Source organism: Clinocottus analis, unplaced genomic scaffold, assembly GCF_023055335.1.
Source record: "Clinocottus analis isolate CAN_PGR_092001 unplaced genomic scaffold, fCliAna1.0.p SCAF_5, whole genome shotgun sequence".
Lineage (NCBI taxonomy): Eukaryota > Metazoa > Chordata > Actinopteri > Perciformes > Cottidae > Clinocottus > Clinocottus analis.
Genome location: NW_027176207.1, coordinates 14185683 through 14209781, shown reverse-complemented (window position 1 = coordinate 14209781; position 24099 = coordinate 14185683). Strand labels below are relative to the sequence as shown.

Below are 24099 nucleotides of genomic sequence, written 5' to 3'. Positions count from 1 at the left end.
TGATGGTAGCGACAACACTGATGGAGGTGACAGGTCGCCTCTCAGACGGAAGTGGAAGAGGTCAACTCGTCCTTTAACAGCTAAGAGACATGACACGTCAGGGGGGTAAAACTAAGTCAAAGGCGAGGTAGCCGACTTGCTTGCTAGCAACAACAACAACCAAAAAGCTTTAGTGCTCTCAGGATGTTGGCATTAAAGTGTATTTCTTTAGTCAGACTTTGACAGTTACATTCTCACGTGACGCAACGCCAACAGATCGGCGCGTTGCTCCTTTTCTTGGCCTCACACACACACTAGTCCTTCTTACATCCCACAGTGGGGGACAGGGCGACGGCTAAAACTAGCCGAGCTAACCCTCCAGCGTTAACCTAGCTTGAAACAACGTGACAGCAGCACAACCGGACTGCTTGGCTGTCAAGTTGCTGCTCGTCGCCGCTCGCTCGCTGGTTTAGCCGAACTAACGAAAAGCCGAGAAAGAACCGGGTGTTAACGTGAGTTAGTTGGGTTAGTCACTAGTTAGTCAGGTTGCCTGGTCGGTTTGCCACCACCAACATATGACTGTGACTACCTTGTCAGCCTGGTGTTTGTTAATCTTAATAACCCCGCTCTATATATGATGTGTCAACAACAACAAACACACACGTATCTAATACATTCTGTAAACTTTTAAATAGCAGATTCCGTACCTTCAGCAACAAGATAACGTTGACTAGCGTCCTTGTTTTCCTTCCAAGCCCTCAAATCCACTTATACCAACTGGAGCCGCCTTTCCTGATTGTATCCAATAGTGTCGTCGCTTACTAGCCGAGCCGGAGTATCCGAACTTCCCATTGGTGGAAGAGTATGGCAATCTTTTCCCATTGGATCAAAACTTCCGTTACTAAATAAAGTCTTTCCGAACAGGAGTCGTCTTTCTGCGAGGCGTTCGTGTTCTGAAACAAATGCCTGTGTTGCTTTGCTTGAGGGAAAAAAGAGAGAAGACGATTAGGTTGATTGGGGTTGCCTGCTTGGTGTGTCCTCAAAACGCCCGGCATTGGTTAGGAGGTAAACAATAGGCTCTCTGTTGCAGATAGGAATATACGGGAATAATCATCTTATCTTGAGAAAGTACAGTAACAAGGACTCACAGTGTCTTGGAAGCAAAGCGGGGCTTAAATGAAGAACTTGCGATCATTAATAAAGAAATACAAAATAAAGCAGAAGCACCACCTTTGTTTAATATTAGAGGGTGAAAACTAATTCGAGACGCTAAATTAGACATGCTAAACTTACTGTTTTCACATTACCTGAACAGATGCAGTGGATATTACAGTCAACAACCATTACTAAAACCCTTCACTATATATTCTTGCTATTATCACAACAAGTGCTGACACTTAGGTCTTTATCTCTTGCTCTCAAATTCAATTGTTGCCAAAGGGACACACACACACACACACACACACACACACACACACACACACACACACACACACACACACACACACACACACAAACTTTATTTCCACACAGAAGCTTCCACAACAGAGGAGACAGTCTAACCACATTTATTTATTTATTTTGTATTGTTTAATTAATTAAATCATACCTGATATTTATCTTTGAATGCTGCTACAGAATTGTCAAGATTCGTATACTTGGCACTCATTAAACCATTGTATTACTATTAACTAATAGGTTAACTTGTTTATAATCAAAAGTTGAAGCAATAATGTATCAATTCTATATTTAGTCAACTCTACATTTGAAATACTCCTAAATTCTTAAATGTTACCAAAGCTTACCAATAAAAGAGCAACTGTTTGATGCAAATGCGCGGACTTTGGGTTTTAGTTTGGAACATGTTAATAATAGGATAATTAAAAATCTTAAAGCACAACAGTAATCAATTTTGCAATTCATATTCTATGCACGCTTGATAATATGAACGCACGTATGGTCTACAATATTGAAATATACAAATTACCATATGCATTCATTAAAATGCACTGAGGCTATTTCAATAATCACTCATCTACCATTGCCACCTTTTTGTCCTCTCCAATCATCAATGAAATTGCAAGCTCATTATTAATCAACTGATGCATTGATCTGGAACAAAGAGCCCTTCAGAACGGACTTAAAATTCAATGCTAATTTTGATTAACTGTTGACGGCTTTACAGTTCTAAGTGCCAGCCTGTGTGATGTGTGAATGAAGGGACCTGCAGCTGCTAATTTATGCAGATATTTTACCAGCCAATTCTCACCTCATGAGCCTGTGCAGGCTGTTAATGAACCATCCAAGTACCATGTAATTAAATGTTCTTGTATAATTAAAGTATATAATAAAACATTGACACACACACATTCCAAACTCTGTTATTTCTGCATAATTTTCAAATATTTTTTTAAAAATGTTTATTATCACTGTGAGTGACCCTTGGTTACAAGTGTTTATAAGTAGCAGAGTAATGTTAAGTATGCAAGTATGCAATAGTGTTTAGAGAGGATAGGCGAAATGTGAGAGATATGTGACGCTTTCATGTATATGAATACTTGAGGCCTGGAAGGGAAGGAGGTCATGTTTGAACTGGGAAATAGAAACTGATACATGCCCAGTGCTAGGTCCTAGAAAACGTTACTCAGGGTCCCAAGAATACAGCAAGATGCAAAGATAGGAGATATAAGTGAAGGTATGATCATAAAATGTATAATAATGAATAGACAATAGATCAAGGAATCAATGAGCATGGCAGATATTATCAGACAAGTTTGGCACATCACAGACATATCCATATTTGTGTACATATCAGCTAATAAGTAACAAGAAATTGCACTGCAGACATAATGTGTTTGTGGTAATTTGCAAAAATGTTCCACTTACGAGCACTAAAACGTTTTTTGGTCAGCAGCCTGCATATCTTGGGCACCTTTCCTTAATAATCAAATTCAAGACAATGTTGTAAAATACATTTGTCAAATATCTATTTTGGTATTTGTCCCAAAGCCCAGTATCAGGGTTGATATCGGCTTGCAAAATACAAATGACAGCCCATCCCTGTTTTTTTTCACTTTTCTGACATGTGCTGTTCTTCATCAAATCCAGTAGAGGGCAGCATAACGCTCAAAAATCATCTTCCAAATGCCCCAATAGTACCGTAGAAGAAGAGAGCTCCTGGGCCCCGCCCTTTGACTCACCTCGTTCGTTAGATGTATTTTTTGTGTTACTGGTTTGTTTATGACGCGACTCACTGGCCCCCTTTATCTTGACAGCTGACCGAGAGTATGCTTGTTGTAAAAACAACATTTTTCGATGTCTGTTTTTCTGGAGGATACTGTGCTGTGAACGACAGATTTACAAGAGGGCAGAAAGCTAGTTAGCGGTAAGCGTCGGTGAGTCGGAACGGCCAGATTACAGTTGTTAGCCTAGCATTTGGCTCATCCGTAACAGTTAACGTTATGGAGTGACGTCGGACAGGACAGCGTTGGACGAAGGCTGGACCAAGCTGTTTAATTTATAACATAGATATAGGACACGGAAGTGTATAGAGAAACAAGTGCATGCGTGTGTGACACTTACATCTCGCAGGTTAGGCTTTTAGACAGCTGCCTGGCGACTGAAATCGACTAGCTCGTGAGCTAAATTCATGTTAGCATGGCGTCAGACACAAGTGACACCGAGGAATTCTATGATGCTCCCGAGGACGTTAACTTGACTCCTTCTCCCAAAGTGTAAGGAAACACATTTTCATACTATTACTTCAGATAAGAGGGACTACCGTCCCCTTTTCCCCTGATTGTTTCATCTAATGCCATCAGTACCTCTCCAACTTCAGCAATGACAGCTAATTAACCTAATGTTAAATTGGCAAAATGTTCATTTCTGTAGTACGTAAACTGAACTGCTTCAGACTCTGGAGTGTGCTGCACATTACTATCCAGTCACTATTGTATTATAACTGTTGTAATGCTGTATGGTGTTAGAGAAAGTCAATCGCAATACTCAGGTCACGTGATGTTATTCCAGGAATAAAATCGACAATTTATATCGAAACGTATTGTTAATTGTAACAATGAGAAAGATAGATTTGGTTGACATTGTTGGCTGGTGAGTTCAGCTACTGAAGTCCAAATTAACCAGGAAACATTGCTATGTTTTCCCAATATTGTGTATGAATTGACATAAGCTACCCCAAACTGTTACTTTGCTCCTTGGACTTTATCTCTTTTTGAAATTGTAGAACGTGTCTGTTTGATCAGGGTAAATACCAATTGTTGAGCCACCATGTGGATATCCATTCTGTGCATTATTCATTCAAGAGCACACATACTTGTTATTAACCATGTTGGTAATTTTGAGCTTGACATTTTGTTTGTATCTGGCTTCTCTCTTTTAGTACTGATCAAATTTAGAAACCAAACGTGTGGCTATTTAGGATTTGTGTTGTTGTTGCTTTCTTCATTATTATTTTTTTGTTTAATAAACACCATTCAGCACACCACTGAATCAATCACAGAACAGTTTTGTCTGTTTTTTGCTTTTAGACTTTTCAGACAACATTTGACAGCAAATATGTCCAGCAAGTGTATTTAATGATTAAAGAGGTTTGACAATCTGGATTTCTATTTGGGGATAAAAAAGTTGTAATTCACACTACTAATGCTTAACTGCTCAAGGTGACAGATAAAATAATGACACGTTTGGTTTCAGATTAGATTTGTTTAATGGTGTTGTGTTTTAGACATTGACTTTCATTGCCTTTTTGAACCTTATCCCTTTTGTGTTTTTTAGGTCACCTACAAAGTTTACCATTCCTGCGCCTCAGGTATGTTTATCTAAGCCCAGCCACTGTTGAATCAAGGCCGTATCTGTTGAGTCGTCATTGAAATGATTATTCTGACTTAGTTTGAATGTTAGCAAGGCTTGAAAGTGCAGTGGAGGTAGTTAATACATGGGGTTGGGAGTTCAATAAAATTATATTCCTTTTTTAAATCTGTTGAGGTAGTTTGTTATTGGTTGTTTTAAACAGATAGATTACTTTTGATTGATAGTGGTTGTTCCAAAGCAAAATTACCTGTTTGCTTACTTCGCTAGTTAAAATTGAAAGTTAATCAGAAATGGTCTTTAATAAATCTGTGTATTTTAATACAGGTGGCTATTGGACCTGAAACGGTACACTGTTCTAGCATGAGGTGTTTAACTATCTAGAGGTGTATGCAGTGTTTCTAGTAGTTGTCTTAAGTTGCTTCAGGGTAAGATATTGGGACCCTTTGGGAAAACATTAACACAGCCTGTTTAGCGATGAGTCACTGGCTGCTAATACTCAATCCTTAGCCATGACATCTGCCACTTGCATTGGTTAGCTGGCGTATCCCGTCTGACAGCGAGGAAAATGTAAATTAATTGTAAATGAGTCATCTGACCTTTTCCACAGACAGTTAGAACTGAAATTCAAATTACACTTTCTCAAAGTGAACGTTGCTCACAGACCAGTATTAGTCCTGTGCCTTAAATCAGCAAATATGGCTGGAAACATTGATTTTGGAGCAAGAGAAAATTGCACTATGGAGCAGTGTTTCATGCATATAAACACAATCAGTGTGTAGACCCTTTAGTTTAGCTTAGCTTAGAGTCAGTCACATAGTTTACCCTCATACCAAGCAGTTGCATCAAAATAAATGAATGTTGGTCATTTAAATAAATGTGCGCATTAAACATCTATTTAAGTACTGATACAAATATGTTTTTTTTTTGGACGTGCTTGATGAGCCTCTATATAGACCGAAGCTAACATTTGGCTTTTGTTATTTCTAATGTGTATCAATTGATGGTAATTTTTCTGTTTTCTGGACAGTTTTTACAGAGCTCAGTAAACGCTGCACGAGGTGTGGCTGCATCTGAGACTCAGCAAGATGATTCCCTACTGGTAGGTGTTTCTCTTTGTTGCAGGGTCCTGTGTGAGATGACTGTGAGAAAATGGAAAGCGTTTTTTTCAATAATAATGGAGTTTCAGCACATATTTTGTATTTATCATTTGAAAAGTGTTATATTAAAAAAAAGTAGGTGTGGTTTTCACATATCTTTGATGGTATGTTTTATCAATGGCATATCCTGCTGTGCGTTCTTTGCTGTACCTTCCAGGTTTTTATTTAGATATAACTCTCGCTTCAGGTTTTTGTTTTATGTTCACTATTAACTGAAGAAATAAAGAAAAGGTACATGTAAAGCCAACAATATATTTCTGTTGTAGTTGAGCTGGATATGGGAACTTGCGTCATAGTTGCCGGGTTGTTAAATTAACTGTTTTTTTTCTTCCTCATAGATAATTGACAGCATCATTGAGGAGAGTCAAAAGGGAAGTGCAGGTGATGTTGGTGAGGTGGCTCAACTGTTAGATCAGCTACAAGTGGATACAGGAGCCGAACCGGAGCCAAAAGAAAACCACGCCCAGGAAGTGGAGGTAGCGACACCAGCTGTCGAACCTCAACTTGTTGAGAGTTCAGAGGAACGACAGGAAAGTGCAGCAACAAACAACGAAGCATGCTCTTTACCTGGCCTTGAACCCGCAGATCTTCCAGAACCATCAGTCGGGTCACAAGAAAGTGTTCAGCCCCCGGACATCACCAGCACCGTAGGACTCAGTCAGCTGGATGGGGCTGTTGTAGCTGCAGTAAGGGAGCAGGACCAGAGACCTGCGGATATCTTAGACCAGGTCTTGTTCACAGACAGGGCGGCGGACTCGGACTTCTCTGGGCCTACAAAACCCCCACGACAATTAACAGTGGAACCAGACATTGTAGCAAGCACCAAGAAGCCTCCTCCCTCACGCCCACCCCCTCCCAGCGGAGGTCCTCCACCAAGACCACCTCCACCGTCTTGGCAGAGTCTGCCTTCCAAGAAGTCTCAGGAGTGTCTGAGGCCAATTGGACTGGAAGGTAGAAAAAACTGTTGAAGTTGATGATTGTTACAATGATTCAAAATGTTGAATTCAACCTTTAAGACATTGCTAGATGAGTTACTTTCCTAAAGTGTTTGACATTGCTGGAAAGTATTTTGAGCAATAGTGTGGATAAGGTTAAAAAGCAACTAGAAAGTCAAGTGTTTTATGGTCCTGCTGTTGTCTGGTGTCATAACTGTTTTAGCAAAACAGTGTAAAACTGCTGCATTTGTGTACATCAAGCAAACATAATAGTTGACTAGTTTTTCAGATGAAGTGTTGTGTTCTGTTGTGCGATTGTCTGCAGTGTCTGCAGTCAGCGACGATGCTCTGGAGCCCTCAGGCCTGGTGTCTCCGAGCAGCACAGTGAGGAGTCTAACCAAAGAGCTGCAGCATTCCTTGGATCTGGCCAGTGCTACGAGTGGAAACAAAGTAGTGACAGCGCAGGTCAGCAAGCCTTTAGACTTGACTGCTTGATGCTCAAAAATGTAACGTTACATGGGGTAGGATTTCGCTTACTTATCGCACCAATGCTTGTTTTTTCATTTTGTAGGAAAATGAGGATGAACGGGCCTCATCTGAAGGCGGAGGACAAACTCCAGGCTCTCAGCGTCCACGTTCCAACTCTGGTAGAGAACTGACAGATGAAGTAAGAGTTCCTCTGTGTTTGTTTGTGTTGCCTTTATTTAGCTTGAATCCAAGCCATAACCCAACCTTTTGCACATTCCTTCCAGCGACCTTTTTTATACACAAAATGTGAACTTGTGTGTTATCTAAAACAGGAAATTCTGGCCAGTGTGATGATCAAGAATTTGGACACTGGGGAAGAGATCCCTTTAATCCAGGCAGAAGAAAAACTTCCTGCAGGGATTAATCCTCTCACTCTGCACATCATGAGGAGGACAAAGGAGTACATTACGTAAGTGGAAAATTATTTGGATGTATTTGTGGCAGTATTTTCAATTCAAATGGGGCAGGTAGCCAGTATAATGTCTTTCTAGATACTGTTCTATACTTTAACAATTTTTTGAGAAACCCACTGTGTTTTAATGAAAAAGTGGTGCTTTGACCAGTATTGCAACATAGGTACAATCAAAGTGAAAGAATACATTGAATACATTTTTTATCAAACAATATTCAACACATGATTTTCTAGCAAGGGCTTGCTGTGAATAGCATCGCGAGTGTTGGAAATGTTTTTTTTTCTTCTTTTTAAACGGGTACATTTGCATGTAACATTTTCCCAACTAATAGCTTTTAAAGCTTCATCATGTTAAAACAAATGGTACATTTTCTACAGGAAGTAGAGTAGTAAAGTAAATCCGTTATATTTTTCCCTCTCAGAAATGATGGAGCACAGTCAGATGACGATGACAAGGCTCAGGCTCCACTGGCGGACACAGATGGAGGAAAACTAAAACAGAAAACGTAAGGAAATACCAGATGGCTGGGATTCATTTTCTTCCCCTTCTCACCACATGATCGAATATATAATATCATACTTTGCTGTCCCGTATTTCTAACCAGAACACAGTTTAAAAAGTTTCTGGGCAAGTCCGTTAAGAAGGCCAAGCATCTTGCTGGGGAATATGGAGAGAAGGCCGTCAACAAAGTGAAGAGTGTGCGTGATGAAGGTAAAAGAACGCAAGCATTTGTACAGTTGCTTAGATTTCAGATAACACTTCAAATGAAAACATGCATATTTGGAAAATTGCTTCAATTGTTAATATACTGCTTTAAATGCCATTTTACAGTACATTGTCTTTTGGACGAGTACACAATGTAGCTTAATGCACGTCTTGCACTGTCATAACCAGAAATTGTGGAAAATAAACAAGTTGTTCCACTTATGATGCAGTTGACTTATTTTCCTTTGCGTCGTGACCTCTGTGTCTACATGTAGTCAGCGTGTGGGTATTCATCAAGCTGTTTTCCAAACGAGTGCTATGCCAAAAGATTTGGCATAGTTCCCCGAGGAATGTTTCCCTGATGAAAGTGTGGCTATTAAATCTGGAACACGCTCTCTATAGTAATAAAAATGGAAACTGCTTCACCAGAAGTTACATTTTTCAGACTGAATGCTGATATCGAAGTGTACGTTCATTTAAAAGGGTTTGAGTTATTTAACCTGAGTTATGCTTTTTGTTTTGTGGGCTTAGTGTTCCATACAGATCCGGATGATCCGTCATCAAGTGACGATGAGGGCATGCCTTACACCAGGTCCGCTAAGTTCAAGGCAGCGCACAGCTTCAAGGGTCCCTTTGACTTTGATCAGATTAAAGTTGTGCAGGACCTTAGTGGAGAGCACGTGGTAAGAGGATGTCAGTTCAAAAATACATTCAATGTTTTTAGTTTTAGAAAATATATTTACCAATGAATGCTCGGTTTCACAACGGCGTCTTTGACTTTTCCTCAGGGGGCCGTTTGGACGATGAAGTTCTCCCACTGTGGGAGGCTGCTGGCGACCGCTGGCCAAGATAATGTGGTTCGCATCTGGGTCTTGAAGACTGCCTTTGACTACTTCAATAACATGAGATTAAAGTACAACACTGAAGGTAACCTCATCAGCATCTCAGATGTTTTTCTTGTTGTTGAATGATGGATTATTTCAATTTAGCGGCAGTACGATTCTGATTCAGTTTTGGCTTGTCCAGGTCGGGTTTCACCGTCTCCTTCTCAGGAAAGCTTATGCTCCACTAAGTCTGACGACCACGGGGTGAGTGACATCAACCTTATTGATTCGTGGCTCGTAGGGCATTTCCAGAAAATATAATAACTGCCTATTTTTAAGCTATTTTAATAATAGTTTTGAATATTGCAATGCTGTATATTTTACAGTCTTAAGCCTCCTAACAGATTGTACTCTCGCCGTAGGCAAGTTGTGCTCCCGAGGATCCAGACACAGAAGATAGAAATGTCCCTTTCCGTCAAGTCCCCTTCTGCAAGTATAAAGGTCATACGGCTGATCTACTGGACTTGTCCTGGTCAAAGGTGATGTCTCACTGCCAACTATTTTATCCTTTAATCTCTTTTCACACACTTTCGACACTCTCAGTACTGTTTTTTTCTTCTTACTTGTTTTTCTTCATTTTCAATCCAGAACTTCTTCCTCCTCTCCTCTTCCATGGATAAAACGGTCAGATTGTGGCACATATCCAGGAGGGAGTGTCTCTGCTGCTTTCAGCACATTGATTTTGTCACAGCCATTGCGTTCCATCCCAGAGTAAGTTGCGTGACCCCGTGTAACTTCTTTCACCACAAATCACACGGCTAATAATTTCGGCCCCCAGATTGTATTCAAGTCAAATCTCTTGTTTCCCAGGATGACCGATACTTTTTAAGTGGCTCTCTGGATGGAAAGCTACGGCTCTGGAACATTCCTGACAAAAAGGTGGCGTTGTGGAACGAGGTGGACGGCCAGACGCGCCTCATCACGGCAGCTAACTTCTGCCAAAACGGGAAGTATGCCGTCATTGGCACCTACGATGGCCGATGCATCTTCTATGACACAGAGGTACCTTTTTCTGCCAAGACGTGGTTTTAATATTATTATTATTTTGCTCGTCATGACGGCATTTGTTCCAAGAATACATTTATTTTTCTGTTTGCTTAGCGTCTGAAATACCACACTCAAATTCACGTGAGGTCCACCAGAGGCAGGAACAAAGTTGGACGAAAAATCACCGGCATTGAACCTTTACCGGGAGAGAACAAGGTAGCGTCCGATCTCCACTACCAATACGTCTGCAGTGTTTTCTGTCACTGTAATGAGGCACGTCTGTCAGCCTTGTAAATAACTAATGTCCCTCCCCCATCACTTTGATAGATTTTGGTGACATCAAATGATTCCCGCATTCGCCTTTATGATCTGAGGGACTTGTCTTTATCCATGAAATACAAAGGTTACGTCAACAGCAGCAGCCAGATCAAGGCGAGCTTCAGGTGAGGATGACTCTCTTTTATGTAGCTTTGACTTTGACGAGCAGTGGCAACAATTCATGACGAGTCATAAAAGTCTTGTTTCTATGTTGCACTGCACCTCAACTTACCCTGGGATTATCTACCTACAGCCATGACTACTCCTTCATAGTCAGCGGCTCAGAGGATAAGTATGTGTACATCTGGAGCACGTACCACGACCTGAGCAAATTCACTTCCGTACGACGGGACCGCAATGACTTCTGGGAAGGAATTAAAGGTAATTGTGCTCGGTCGTGAATGACAAACATTATCGTAATGCAACCACTGTCTAATTTATTTGTTCCTATTGATTGAGCTGATACTAAAACTTGTACTTGTCTTTCAGCACACAATGCAGTCGTCACCTCAGCAATTTTTGCACCGCACCCAGGCCTTATTGTTCCACAAGAAGCTGGAGCAGACAAACCAGAAGCAGAGTGTAAGAGCCTGGACTCCACAGACTCTGAAACGATACCCTCAGGTACATTTTAAGTAATACATGGGCATTTTTCATGACACAGAGGCTGCCGTTTCAGTGCTATAAAATAGTGTTGTTGTTTGCAGGAGCCCTGAAGACGGATCACACAGAGGTTCTACTCTCCGCTGACTTCACTGGAGCCATTAAGGTTTTCATCAATGTAAAAAAGTACTGAGTACTTGTGAGGGTGTCAGCTTTCCACACTCAGTCCTGAAGATGAAGGACAGCCCGTCACCCAACTACCTAATGGTTACTGCTCTGAGACAAAGAGCCTTCTGTAGCTTCCTCGGGAGAACAGGGACCCTAAAATGGAAGATGAGCGACTGGGAGGAAGAAATTGACTGTATAATACAGACAAGGTGTGATTCCCTGTCACATTTAAATTTTTTTTTATCTTTAATACCAAGCAACTGTGAATGGTTTGGCGTTAAGAAAAAAAGAGCCAGAAATGCCAAGTGTGTGTGGTCTGTTTAGGTATGTGTTAATTTACAGCTGTGTGGTAAAGATTGAGTTTAGCTACCATGCTATAGTTGTAGTAGAATGGGCAGCGTACTAATTTCTTTTTGCTTTCACGTTTCAAATAAGTTAAGTGCAAGACACTGTCCTAATATCAGTCTCAAAGCTGAATGTGTCTTATGTAAAGAGATGGAACCATTTTCTTGAAATCAAGGTGGTTTGAAATTTGTGCCTATGAAATCTTGATTGCTTTTCTAAATTCAACTCCTCAAGCCTTCTAAAATATATCAAACATTTTAGCAGATGACTGCAAATCCAGGGTCAGGACATCTGAATATGGTTACTAATGAATAGGGCTGGGTATCTCGCACTTTTTCAGAAACAATACTGGCTCTTAAGTACTTTTGATAAACAGTTTTGTTCAATGAAAGCACATTTCATTCTAAAATAGTAGTGTAAATTCAGTGTGTAAAATTGCATATTTGTCGCCGAACCATATGCTTCATTAATTTCCTCAATAAAAGTCCAAACAAACTAAAAATGTTTCGATACCTGGCCCTACCAAACATGTTCTCCACACACACGCATTCATCACCAACAGTGATTTATTTAGTTTCAGATCTTTGCAGCAACATTTCTGGTTATCATTTTAAAAACAAACATAAAAACAAAAATATATATAATTAGTTACAGTGTTCAAACTTCATCATACAAAACGAGTGCTGAATCTGGATGCTAAATGGATAGTGAGTTGGGACCAAGAAAACCGACGAGTCTGTCAGTTTTAAGCGGAGTGAGTAACCTACGGACACCAGCAGGCCAGTGGAGGACAAGGGTCAAAGTTGAGAGTCAATGTTTGCTCTTCTTCGCCTTCTTGTGGGAGCGGTGCGGCGACCGTGACCTGGACTTCCTTGTCCTCCGGTCTGGAGATGGTGATCGGGACCGCTTGGACCATTTAGGAGACCTTGTCCTGTCAAAAGGAAAAACAAAAGAAGGGTTGAACATATTTAACAAACATATTTAACAGATTGACTTTAAGAAAAGGAATACAGATGAACTCTACAAAAACATCTCATTGCACTTGCTTTGACGGGGAGATGCTCCTCGACTTCGGGGTCTTGTCATCGGGGTCTCGACTCCATCCTCGTCGCTTGACCCCGTCTTCGCTTCTTTTGCTCTTGTCTTTGTCCCTTCGGTCATCTTTTGACTTGTCTTTAGACTTTTTCTCATTCTTTTCTTCATCTTTTTCAAACTCCTATAGTTGACAGGGTAAAAAATATATATAAATCTAAATATATATATATAATCCCAATGAAGTCCGCTAAAGGCTTCTATGTCTTTACCTGTTGAGACGCAAAACACGACATGGAACCTGCTTGTACTTCACAAACCCACTCATTTGTCCATAATGGCTTGCCGGTTCACCACAATGGGCAGCTGCTTTGTCGATGTCATGCCAGTGCTTAACTATTCCACCTATTAACATAATTATTACAGACCTGCAGGTGGTGTACCAGTACATATCAACATTGACACCTACAGGCAGAGAAAGTTTATTTAAATTTTTATAGAAGCTATTTCCTCTGTGTGGCCAAAAATATTAGCAGCAAAATACTACCAAAATATTTGGGGCAGAGTAAACTGTTCTTAATTATTCAACAGAGACTGTGCTGGAGTAAACAAACCATCAATTGTGTGTTCAACTCAAACAGCAACTTTAGTGAGACTTTCCTTTTCTGTAGGTGCCACAAATTGTACGTTATCTGCAGATCTGAAACTGCGAGCCCTGTGGCTCTACAGTTCCACATTGCCTGTGTCGATTTTTGAGTGCTTTGCATCAGTAACACTGTTTTTTACTGTGCCAATTGACTAATTTCATAGTCTAATTTTAATGTTCTGTACATTTTGCCCCACACTGTTGTTGATTAAAGACATATTTCTATTACATATCAGTGACTGTTGCATTTTTGCTTTAGAGACAGTCGAATAAAAAGGTGTGTATATAATAACTGTGCATAATGAACTGCCTCTTCGCAGTTTCTGAGGGTGAAATCAAACAAGCATCCAGTCGCCCACCTTCTGTAGAAGTTTATTCCTGTAGTGCTCCACTTGTTGTTGTATGCTCATTCCAGACTTCCTCGACCTCTTGCCGGATTCCAGCTCATCTTGGGTCTTCATGACCTTTACCTGTGTCAAGACACATCTAATCAGTTCTGCATATTTATCTCACTATCATTTGACATTTTAAAACAGTTACCGTTGGACGGCAGCTCACTATTGAGTCAAATGTAAATTGGTGTAAGGGAATCAGGATCAGCTCATAGACCTTTGTTCAAGCTGTTTTATTCAACAAGTGATTCCAAAATAAAACACTAACTACATTTCAACAGCATCATCCTTCCTAAAAATCTGAAATTATGTATATTTCTGATTTAAAACGGTTATTTAAGTGATTTCCCGAATAGGGTGGGTTGAATCGGAACAAATACTACAGGACGACAACCACATTTATATAAAACCAAAAGAAATTGAATATGGACTTGCCTCCAGCTCTCTCAACCGTTTCCTTTTGCTCTCAGACATCTGGAAACTTTTGAGGGAGCTCTGAAAGTCTGCACTCTCATACTTGGACAATCTGCCGGAGTCATCACTACTGTCACTCTGTGAGTCTTCATCTCCGTCCTGTGAGTTGGCCCTGTCACCAGGAGAGAAGAACAATACAATTCCATACCTTTTGACAGTATATGTACAGAGTGTGTGCTTCTCGCAAATGTAGATGCATAAAGCATCGATACCAACCACAGAGGCCTTACCTTACATTCACTTCATCTTCATTGCTTGGCTCCACCACCATGTCCCACTTTGAATCAGTCTTGGCTGAGAGAGAAAAGAAAAGGTGAGCAGAAAGGAGAAGATGGATATGATCTATGAGTGTATCTTTACCTGCGTTACCTTGAACAAATGTCCCACTATCAGACGTCTTCTCCCACTTAGACAAAGGCACTCTGGAGAGAGGAACATTGCTCTCCTCCACTGAGGAAAAAAAAGAGACGGTGAGGACAAGTATAGATTGATTGATTCATTACATTTGAGTTCGGCAGATAATTGACAACAAGGACAGGAAACAGTGAACTTCTGGTTGAAAGTGTGCTTTTGATACGAGTGTGGACTCACAGGGCATTCCATCAATGTCATCAATGGCTACCCCTAAGGGAACACCGTCTATGTCATCAACAGGGACTCCGTCCAAAGGGTCCCAGCCTAAGGGGCAGCCGTCGAGGTCATCCACAGGAGCTCTGTGCGAAGGTAACCCATCTCTTGGTGCGATTTCCATTGGCGCACCATCGATAAAGGAGGGTACTTCCTGCAAGGAGACAGACAAGTGCACAGACATTTGTAGTGTTTGTGAGCAAATATGTTTAATCAACATCTTTGTGTGCAAATATGTTTTAACATGAAGAGCTGTCAAATTTGTTGAACTGCCATTAGGAAAAAGACATTAATATCCATAATGAGCAGAAATAAATCACCTCTGCTGTGTCTTTCAACTCCTCCACTGCTTTAGCATAGCCCAGAAAGATGTTTTGAAGGTGGATTAAATAAGGCTCCGGGTATATGGCCCAGTCTTCCCATGCTCTAAAACAACATGTGACCTTTTGCTGTGAAGACAGAGAATAGAAATGCTTTCCTTTTGTTGTTTGTTATGGTAAATGTCCTTGAGTGAAGCAAACGAAAACACATGGTTACCTTAAACTGTTCTGCCTGCAGCCTGGCTTGTATGTTTTTATGTGCCGCATTAAGGTCTCCAAATATCTGTGTTAGCTTTGTTTCAAAACTATAAAGACAGAGCCAAAAAACACATTAACACTGTCACATGGAGAAGAAATAAAAGATGGCAAAAAAGTGTGAAAGCTGATTTGAGGGAAAGTATCTTACTATTTACGATAATATGATGCACCGGCTACTTTGGCACACGAATTGTGTAAGATATCTGACACAAGATACAATCTGGCCATCTGTGGGAAAGACGACAATACAAAATAAAAAAGGTGAGTAAAATCAACTATGGTATACATAGATCTTCTGTGCAACTTTGTTTCTATAAAGACTGGCCTTCTTCTGAAGGGGCGTCTGAAGCAAGGAAAAAGATTCAGTGATGTGTCCCACTACTTCCTCTGCTGCATCTGCTCGCTCAAGACAGAACAGCATGGCATTGGCGATATCTTCTCTTCCTGGAGTGAGCTCTTTAAGCAACGTCTCCAGCCTCAGTTTGTGCCTGAATTGCATAGAACAACACAGGTTTACATTGAATTCCACTAAAGTGATACGCATAAATAAATGTCACTATGCTGGCTGGACACACTTACTCAGTTCTGAGCTGCCCTTTCTTCACCTCTTCCTCAGGGGGAACATCCTCCTCCTCATCTGCCCTGTCTTCATCTCTCTCAGAGTAATTGTTTATGATCGGGGGTCTCCACATGGAGCCTCCCCGGAACATACGAAAGTCTGCCGTCCTCCACTCTGTCGGGGACTGTCCCTGAGGTAAAGATGGAGGCCAGGTGAATAGAAACAACAAAAAAACGATAGAAAGAATTGGAGCATGACTCGTGAGATTAACAGGGAAAGTAGAGAACAGCTTTTACTTCTTCCAGGTAAAATCCTAAAAGTCTGAAGAAACAAGGCGTTGCAGTAAAAACATACCTGCAGGATGGAGAACAGTTTCCAGCGATAGTAGACATGATCTTGGCTTTTGTTGTCAAAAAGGAACCTGAAACAATAAAGAAGAAGAGAATCAAATATGCACCCTTCGAGGTCACGAAGGCCAAGACACGGCCAGGTCCAGTGATTCTTACCTGTAATCTGGATTGCTTTTCTCCTTGTTCATAATTACGGCTTCAAACACGGGACCTTCACGTACCACAAACTCTATCATCCTGTGAATGAGGAATGATAGGTTCCTGGAGGAAAAGAAGAGTGTATCAGAGCAGAGTTTGCACGGTGTCGGTCAGTTACAGGCTGAGATCTCTAAAACCTCTTCACGCTGAACTAGTGGACCATGCAAGCTGCAGGCTGACCGTCAGATTGAATGCAGTTGACCCCCAACAGTGTTGCAATTTGACAAAATATTGACCATAATAAGGCGACAGCCCCTGGTCCATTTTGCAAAACTGCATAGTCACTGTCCTCTGTGCAGACAGTGTGTCAGCATACTTCAATGTTTCTGGGTCTCTGTGTTCATGGAAAGGGTAAAAGAAATTACACAACATCACGGCCTCTATTCACTGACTTGGATTCTAAGATGAGAAAGCCCCAATCCAAAGTTTAGCCATTCTACCTTAATTGTAGAAATGGTTCCAACAACATGTCATGATATGACATTTTACAGGCCGGATTTTATGTAGTAAAAATATTGCGATGGTCAAAAAAAAGAAAATAAAGAAATCTGATGATAACTAGTACAACACATATTCACACAGATAAGTCAGCATTAAGGTGATATCGAGAAGTTAGTGTGGATTGGGGCTTCAGGCCTGAATCCTCTCTGAACAGGAGCATCAGTGTGTTCATGCAGTGTTACCTGATTGTGTGTCAGAGCTAGCACTGCAGTTAGACCTTCACATTACTCACTACACTAACCTGAAGCAGTACTTAGTTTGATTTATGGCACCAGCATGATTCCACGTCGTCTGACTTGGGTTAATATTAAATCTATCTGCCTTCTAGCTGTATCGGTCTGCAGTGTCTCAGCCTACCCATGGGATACCCGGGCTCAAAGATGTTGGTTTAAATCAATGGCTCTGACAGTCATTTACACAGTCTACTGCTTTTCACAATAACACATATTAATAAAATGGTAAGGAACAACATTAATTATCTGAGTATTAGAGCAAAATAAAAGCAGCAAATACTAGCATCCACAAAATAAAATACTAACTGCATTCGTTGAATGTAAATCTGAGGCCATCAGGACGTTTGACATCTACAATAAGAACCCTGAGATGTTAAAATGTCCACCGGGCTGTTTACACCTTTATCCTGTATGTCGGATGCATTAACAGCTCTGAGGACCGGAACCTCCTGCCTGAATCTGTATGGGTCGTATGACACTGGTGTTATTACAGCTGGTCAGTCGTAGTAAGAAGAGTGTGTGTACCTTTCGGTTGGGATAACCACTTTGACTACGGCTTCGGACAGAGTCTGTTTGTGAAGTCAAATCAAATATTGAGAATATTAAAAAGTGAGTACTTGTACAGATGAAACACTGCAGGATACATACAGCATAGAAAACCACGATAGCATTCATAGTCAGTGAAATGAGGGGAGAGTGACACAGCTTTAGGAAACTATTCTAAAATGCAAAACCAGCTCAGCTAATTTATCAAAAAGGTTTATATTTACATTTTGTATACAACGTCAAAGTGTTATGTTACTTTGAATTAGTGCATTTATTTACCCTGCGCCCTGTGATATGGCACTGCATGGAAGTGGTGATCAATTAGATGAAAGAACAAACATGCAAAATAACACAACTATTTACAATGGATGACGATGACTGATTACATTGTCTTATTCTGAATCAGTTGTAGAATTCAGTGCAGTTTTAAATGTTTGTATTTAGTATTTAATATTGAGGCCAAACAACACATTTTCAGGGTGTGCATATTTCTCAAACAAAAATGGCAGAAAGCTTAGAGCATTACTCCTTACATAAGTATGTAGGAAAATCTTCTCTAAAGACTCATCTTCCTTAATAATCTAATATTGTAAAAACTGTAATTCCCGTTTCTAGTGCACCACTATCCACCACTTAAGCCTGTCGTGCTAAACACATATTACAGAGAAACAATGGTCATGCAAACACCCCAGAGAGCAGAGACAACTTTACCTTGTCTAGCTCTCCTTTGGACATGCCAAGCGGCTTGGTGAAGTCATTACGGAAGCGATCTCTTGGCTGAGCATTGAAAGGGAGACCAGACTGAGGCGGCGGTGTGGCCCTCACACCCACCGGTGTGTAGAGAGGCTGGGGTGGAATCCGAGCTGGTTTTCCCCATCCGAGCTTCATTTCAAACCCCATAATCACTTTACCTATAAATCACAGTCAGTGTTGAGCATAACCATACAGTTGGAATTGTTAGATATTCTTAAGAGTCAACTGTACCATCAAGTGAAGCCAAGGCTCTTTCTGCATCTTTCCGTGTCATGAAAGCCACAAAGGCTCTGTTGGACGTCCTGCAGCGCTCCTCGTCTGTTCGGGGCCACATGATCTTCACACTGGCCAGGGGACCGTACTTACCAAACTCTTTGCAGAGAATCTCCTCGTTCATCTGAAAAAGCAGGAAAAAAATGAACAGTGAGAGATGTACATTGATGCTGAGTGGAGCCGATCAAACTCAGTGTGCTCCTTTACCTTTGGGCTAATGCAACTAATGTAGAGGTTAGTAGTGGTTGGCACTGTCAGGTCATCATACAATACTGTCAGGGGGAAAAAGCAGGATTGAGGTAAGCATGATTTAGAGGATAGACATTTTCAATCAACAGACCAATTTTTGTTGAGATATTCTTACCTGACCGTCCAGATAACGGTGTGTCCAGTTCTCCAAATCCTCCTCCACCACCACCAGTGTCATTTTTCTTTCTCTTATATCTTTCCTCTCGCTCTTCTTGTATTCTGCATTGTTCAAACCCAATTTTAGGCTCATACTTTGCAAAAATATATCAACTTATTGAACTGAAACATGATACTAGGCATATTTACAAAAAGACTTACAGCTTAAGTTCTTCTTTGAAGAGTTCCAGATTACTCTTCTTCTTTTCGTCTGTCTTTTTTTTAAACGTCTATTAATCAAACAAGTAGCCATTGTGGTTATTATTATGATTATTATCATTAACCAAGCAACATTTAAAGGTTATAGTAAGTTTTCATTCTTACTTAATTCAGTACATTATACTAATATACAAACATTGGAGTACAAACTTACAGATTTTTTGCTTTCAGCAGATGATACTGGTGAGCCATGCTGGGACACAGGGACAAATTTGCTAGCAGGTCGATACAGCTTATTTTTCTTGACCTCTGCTGCTTCCTCTTCTGCAAAAAGTAAGCAAAGCAAGCATTGAATATAGACTATACAACAATTATTTAGGTGTGCAAACTATAGTTTGAGTAATAGTAAGTTAGAGCCAGTGTTGTAGTCAAGAGTACATAAAGCAAGACTAGGACCAAGGCCAGGTGAGTCCCACACTGCATGATAAACTCAAGATCTGAAAGATTGACATTAAAACACACACAAAAATAAATGAAGATTCCTCTTGTTTACCTCTTTTATTGCCATATAAACTGTATACGTGTACGTTGAAAAACGCCTTGATAAAATAATCAAAAGGCACAGGAGAATTTTTGGTGAGGTTCCTTTGTAGTCTATGAATAATCCTGGTAATGATCAGATTAATCAGACAATGCAAGAATATGTAAAAAAAAAAAAAAAATGCAGTCGACTCCGAGATGAGACCTCAAAAAGATGGCCTTGGGACCGAGACCAATCTCGAGCACTACAACACGGATCTGAGCGGCTCAGTTAGCTGCTGTGTTAGCAATGTCTTTATGTGTGAGTTAGTTGAAGATCTGCTCAGTGTTGGAAGAGATTTACTTTTTTTAAATTACAGCGATAATGGACTGCTGACTTTGGCACCGCAGAGTGCATGAATTTTATTAAGCCATTCAAAAGATACGAGCACTAATTTAAGACGGTGAACTATTTCACGGCCGAGTCAGCCTGATATTTTAAAATAACTATTTTCAGTTCAATTTTTTGATTTCCAATTCATTATTGGAACGGATAACTCATAATTCATCTTTTGCCCAGAAATACCATGCAAAGAAAGTGGAAGAGACTTGTGATGTGGCTGCAACTATCATCATAATGCACGATTGAGATTCATGAAGTCTTGGCTGCTGACCTTTAGTAGCATTGACAATGCCCCCGCGGACAAAGGTTTTCACTCCGCTCTTCTCATTAGTCTCAAAAGATGCCAAGAATTCTTCAAAAACCTCTGCTGCTTTTTCTTCCGCCTAGAAAGTCACACAGAAACATGTTCAATAAATGCATCTCATTCATCCCTTGGTTCACTGTTGACCAAATACACAAGTCTAGTATTGGTGATCAGTTTTCAAAATTCAAAAAGCACTAAATCATATAAAATATTAGCCCCAAACCTCCATACCTTTTTCTTCAGGTCTTCTTGTTCTTTCTTTGAGAGTGTTTTGATCGGAATGACAGGTTTTCCTTTTCTATCTGCCATGCTCGAACTGCAAAAACAACAATAAATAAAAGTAAAACAACTTAAAGGAATTCAAAAAGAACGGCAGTGATATCTGTTAAATCTGACATAATCCCTTTTATTTTTGTAGCAGAAAACTGCCTTTGGAAGTTAAAAATCTTTGCATCAATGTCTGAAAGGAGTCTGACATCCTTTCTTTCAGTTGTGAGCACAAACGTGCAAGACTTTCAGGGTCAGTGAGGAACAATAAATAGTGAGACACATCCTTGGTCCTCAAAGGGACAGGACCCCAAGCAAACAAAAACTGCATGAATCCATATGTTCTGTTCAGTTTTGCATGATATTTGGAAGTCCTTCGTGTGATCATATAACGTTAATAGATGCAGTCAAAATGTGAGGGAAACAAACAGAAGGAGTTGTTAAGGCTTTAAACTTTGCACATTTGAACAACACAATATTCACCCCCCCAAGACAAATACACTGCCAACTGTCTCAAACATATGGTGAGAGGGGCTGTTTAAACCTCACGACCAGATTCACTCTATTTTTATACATCGTTTCCTCTTGAAACCAGTAAACAAACGTACTGGGAGTCCTTTGAGGGGACCCACGCCGTTGTTTTTGTTCAGTTTGCAGCACAATCGATGTTTAAAAACAGAAAAAGGGCCCTTGACTAAACATGAGCTATCGTGACACTTTGCTAACATGAGCTAACAGTAATGATTAGCTTAGCTAGATTTACCCTATCACTAAACTAAACCCCACTTTTACCTTTACACACGAGTAACGCTGCACACCGCGGGCATTTTACCCGTCGAACATTCCCTCTGATAACCTCACAACACCACACAGACATGCAACAAACCCTTTCTATCCGCCAGCATCTATCTGCTAGCTCTTGCTGCCACAGTGAGTCCATCGGCTAACGCTAGCTACCGCAACAGTCCTCTTATTTTCTTCTGGTAAACGCCACATGAAAAGCGCCCGACTGACCCGCACAGGATGAGCATTACACCGCACTGCATGCACATGGCTCACCGCGTGAGCTGAAACTGTAACTTACAATGTGTGTCATGCTATTGCTTCACCATTTTTTGTTTTGGGGCAGCGACGACAGTAGATTTCTACAACCAAACACGAAGCTACGAGGAGGCGAGACGGTCGACTGGAACGGAGGACGCCTGCTCGGTGGGCTCCGTTCGCAAGGTAGTAAACGAGTCTGTCTTCTGCACCTACACATAACGCTATATATATATATATTTATTTATTTATATATGTTCACAGCGGAAGGCGTTTCTCTCGTGGGGGAATTTTGACTTTCTTAAAATGTGTTGTCAAATTATTCGTGTGCTTACTGCTGCAGTTTATACGAGGAGCGCTCCCTCGTATTCCCACATGAGCTGAGGTCACCGATGGCAGGAGAGTTTCCTCTACTGTAACAGTGTGCTGAAGTTTGAAGTTCAACCTGGTCTTGGACTTTCTGATGATGATGATGATGATGATAAATACTTAATATAAACAACAAAATAGTAGAGTGCATACAAAGTAAGAAAATTAAACAATAAAGAAAGTGCAAAAATTCAAAGTAGGCCTATATTCAGTGCATATGAAGTGTATATAAATATATGCAGTGAAAAATAATAATAACTAGAAAATTCCACAAGAAATATGAATGGAGTGGATTTTCTACAAAACCATCTGTTAAACCCCTGCTTCCAAAGCAAGCAAGTCAACAAATCCCCAAAATATTCAATCAACAGAGAGGAAATACTCAGCTGATGTATCATTCACAATTTCCCCAAGTGGATTAATAAAGCATACTTTCTTCTTCTTCCTTTCTTAAAAGCAGATTTAAATACATTAGCTTTAAGTGCTGTTTTTTTAAAGTCTGGCAGCAATGGAAAATAAGCAGTCGAGACCCGTAGCAGCATAGGGACAAACACAGTTGTTTCATTTTTAACTCTATAAACTCCTTTCTCTCTGTTGATAATAATATTTTGGTGATTAGACTCGCCCATTTACATTTACACTATTCAATGTCTTTTCAGACTTTTGGTATGGTGGTTGCGATATCAACTACAGGGGCTGGTATGAAAACTGCCAGCATAACATAGGAGGCTGAGGACCTGCCTTCAGGAAATGTAGGTACCGCGGAAATTATGACTTGACACTTTCTTTACACCATATTCACAAGATTTGTCAGTAAAGAAAATTGACGTCAGTGACAAAGTTAGGTCTAGCAAGCTGTTTTAGAGCATACTTGGCATGAATCGCAGCAGAAGAGCAATAAACTATGCCATGTTGTGCCATTCAAAAACCACACTATTTAAAAGAAAACAGTTTGAACAGTGTCTTCTGAAGTACCACTAAGCTACAGAGGGAAGATACGGACTGAAAGTACAAAGCAAACATTCACATTATAAATGCTTCACAATAATAAGATGGATAGATGGATAGATAATTACTTTATTGATCCCTGAAGGGAAATTCAGGGTCCAAGTAGCTCAAGACATCACACAACATAATATATACATACACACACTATGAAAAAAGATTGTCAAAAAAATAAAATAAAAAGTAAAAACAAGTTGGGTGAGAAGAAGTCCAGGCTGGGGTGGAGGGAGGGCGGTGTGTTGTGCAGAGGGCTAACATAGCCAGTAGCCAGTAGGGGCGTTGTGCAGGGGGCTAACATAGCCAGTAGATAGTGAACCCTGTGTATAAATTGTGAGTGAGTGGTTTGGGGCCTGTGCATATTAGAGGGGGAGGAGAATATGCAGAGAAGTCTAACACAGTACCTTTGATAGACTTTGACAGATTGAACAGTTGTACGGCTCTGCGGAAGAATGATTTACCCATAAAATGGTAGACAAGATGCATTTGGGCTATTTTAGTTCTTCTCTGGTGTGAAAATAGGGGAGAAAGGGACATAGGACCTGGAAATAGATTAATGCTGCTTTGGAAATTATTACAGCGAAGATTTATGGCGGGTTAATTATTTGCTTGGACC

The 24099-nt window shown here is 40.4% G+C and overlaps 3 protein-coding genes across 7 annotated transcripts in view; 1 reads left to right on the top strand and 2 right to left on the bottom strand.

Moving 5' to 3' along the window:
- The window catches only part of klhl13 (kelch-like family member 13), a 32772-nt gene extending 31920 nt beyond the window's left edge, over positions 1-852 (bottom strand). For 2 of the 3 annotated variants that reach the window (XM_068600786.1, XM_068600789.1), the window contains exon 1: positions 687-852. The gene's annotated coding sequence lies outside the window, so the exon portion shown is untranslated. Of the gene's footprint in view, positions 1-229; positions 660-686 lie in introns of those variants that run through there. The other variant, XM_068600787.1, reaches the window with a different exon arrangement.
- Positions 853-3148: 2296 nt separating this feature from the next.
- Positions 3149-13760, top strand: wdr44 (WD repeat domain 44). Its single transcript, XM_068599789.1, has 20 exons — positions 3149-3713; positions 4774-4807; positions 5837-5908; positions 6305-6917; positions 7227-7366; positions 7473-7568; positions 7702-7838; positions 8264-8347; positions 8447-8553; positions 9079-9230; positions 9336-9474; positions 9574-9635; positions 9794-9910; positions 10020-10142; positions 10242-10433; positions 10533-10634; positions 10746-10861; positions 10990-11117; positions 11226-11360; positions 11444-13760. The coding sequence occupies exons 1-20, from the start codon at positions 3637-3639 to the stop codon at positions 11530-11532; spliced, it is 2715 nt and encodes a 904-aa protein (XP_068455890.1). The 5' UTR covers positions 3149-3636; the 3' UTR covers positions 11533-13760.
- Positions 12401-22285, bottom strand: zgc:163098 (uncharacterized protein LOC100037380 homolog). 3 transcript variants are annotated; one of them, XM_068599791.1, is made up of 24 exons: positions 22156-22285; positions 21036-21120; positions 20772-20883; positions 19793-19902; positions 19582-19649; positions 19379-19482; positions 19222-19286; positions 18973-19138; positions 18700-18899; positions 17968-18011; positions 16667-16771; positions 16515-16581; positions 16181-16350; positions 15927-16089; positions 15750-15829; positions 15561-15648; positions 15344-15472; positions 14988-15177; positions 14766-14846; positions 14627-14690; positions 14358-14508; positions 13890-14000; positions 12899-13068; positions 12401-12783 (listed from the first exon to the last, which is right to left on the bottom strand). In XM_068599791.1, the coding sequence occupies exons 2-24, from the start codon at positions 21111-21113 to the stop codon at positions 12663-12665; spliced, it is 2637 nt and encodes an 878-aa protein (XP_068455892.1). In that variant the 5' UTR covers positions 21114-21120; positions 22156-22285; the 3' UTR covers positions 12401-12662. The 3 variants fall into 3 exon arrangements, with proteins under 3 accessions (XP_068455892.1, XP_068455893.1, XP_068455894.1); XM_068599792.1 differs by lacking the exon at positions 22156-22285 and adding an exon at positions 21958-22047; XM_068599793.1 differs by lacking the exon at positions 22156-22285 and adding an exon at positions 21864-21950.
- Positions 22286-24099: the final 1814 nt, after the last annotated feature.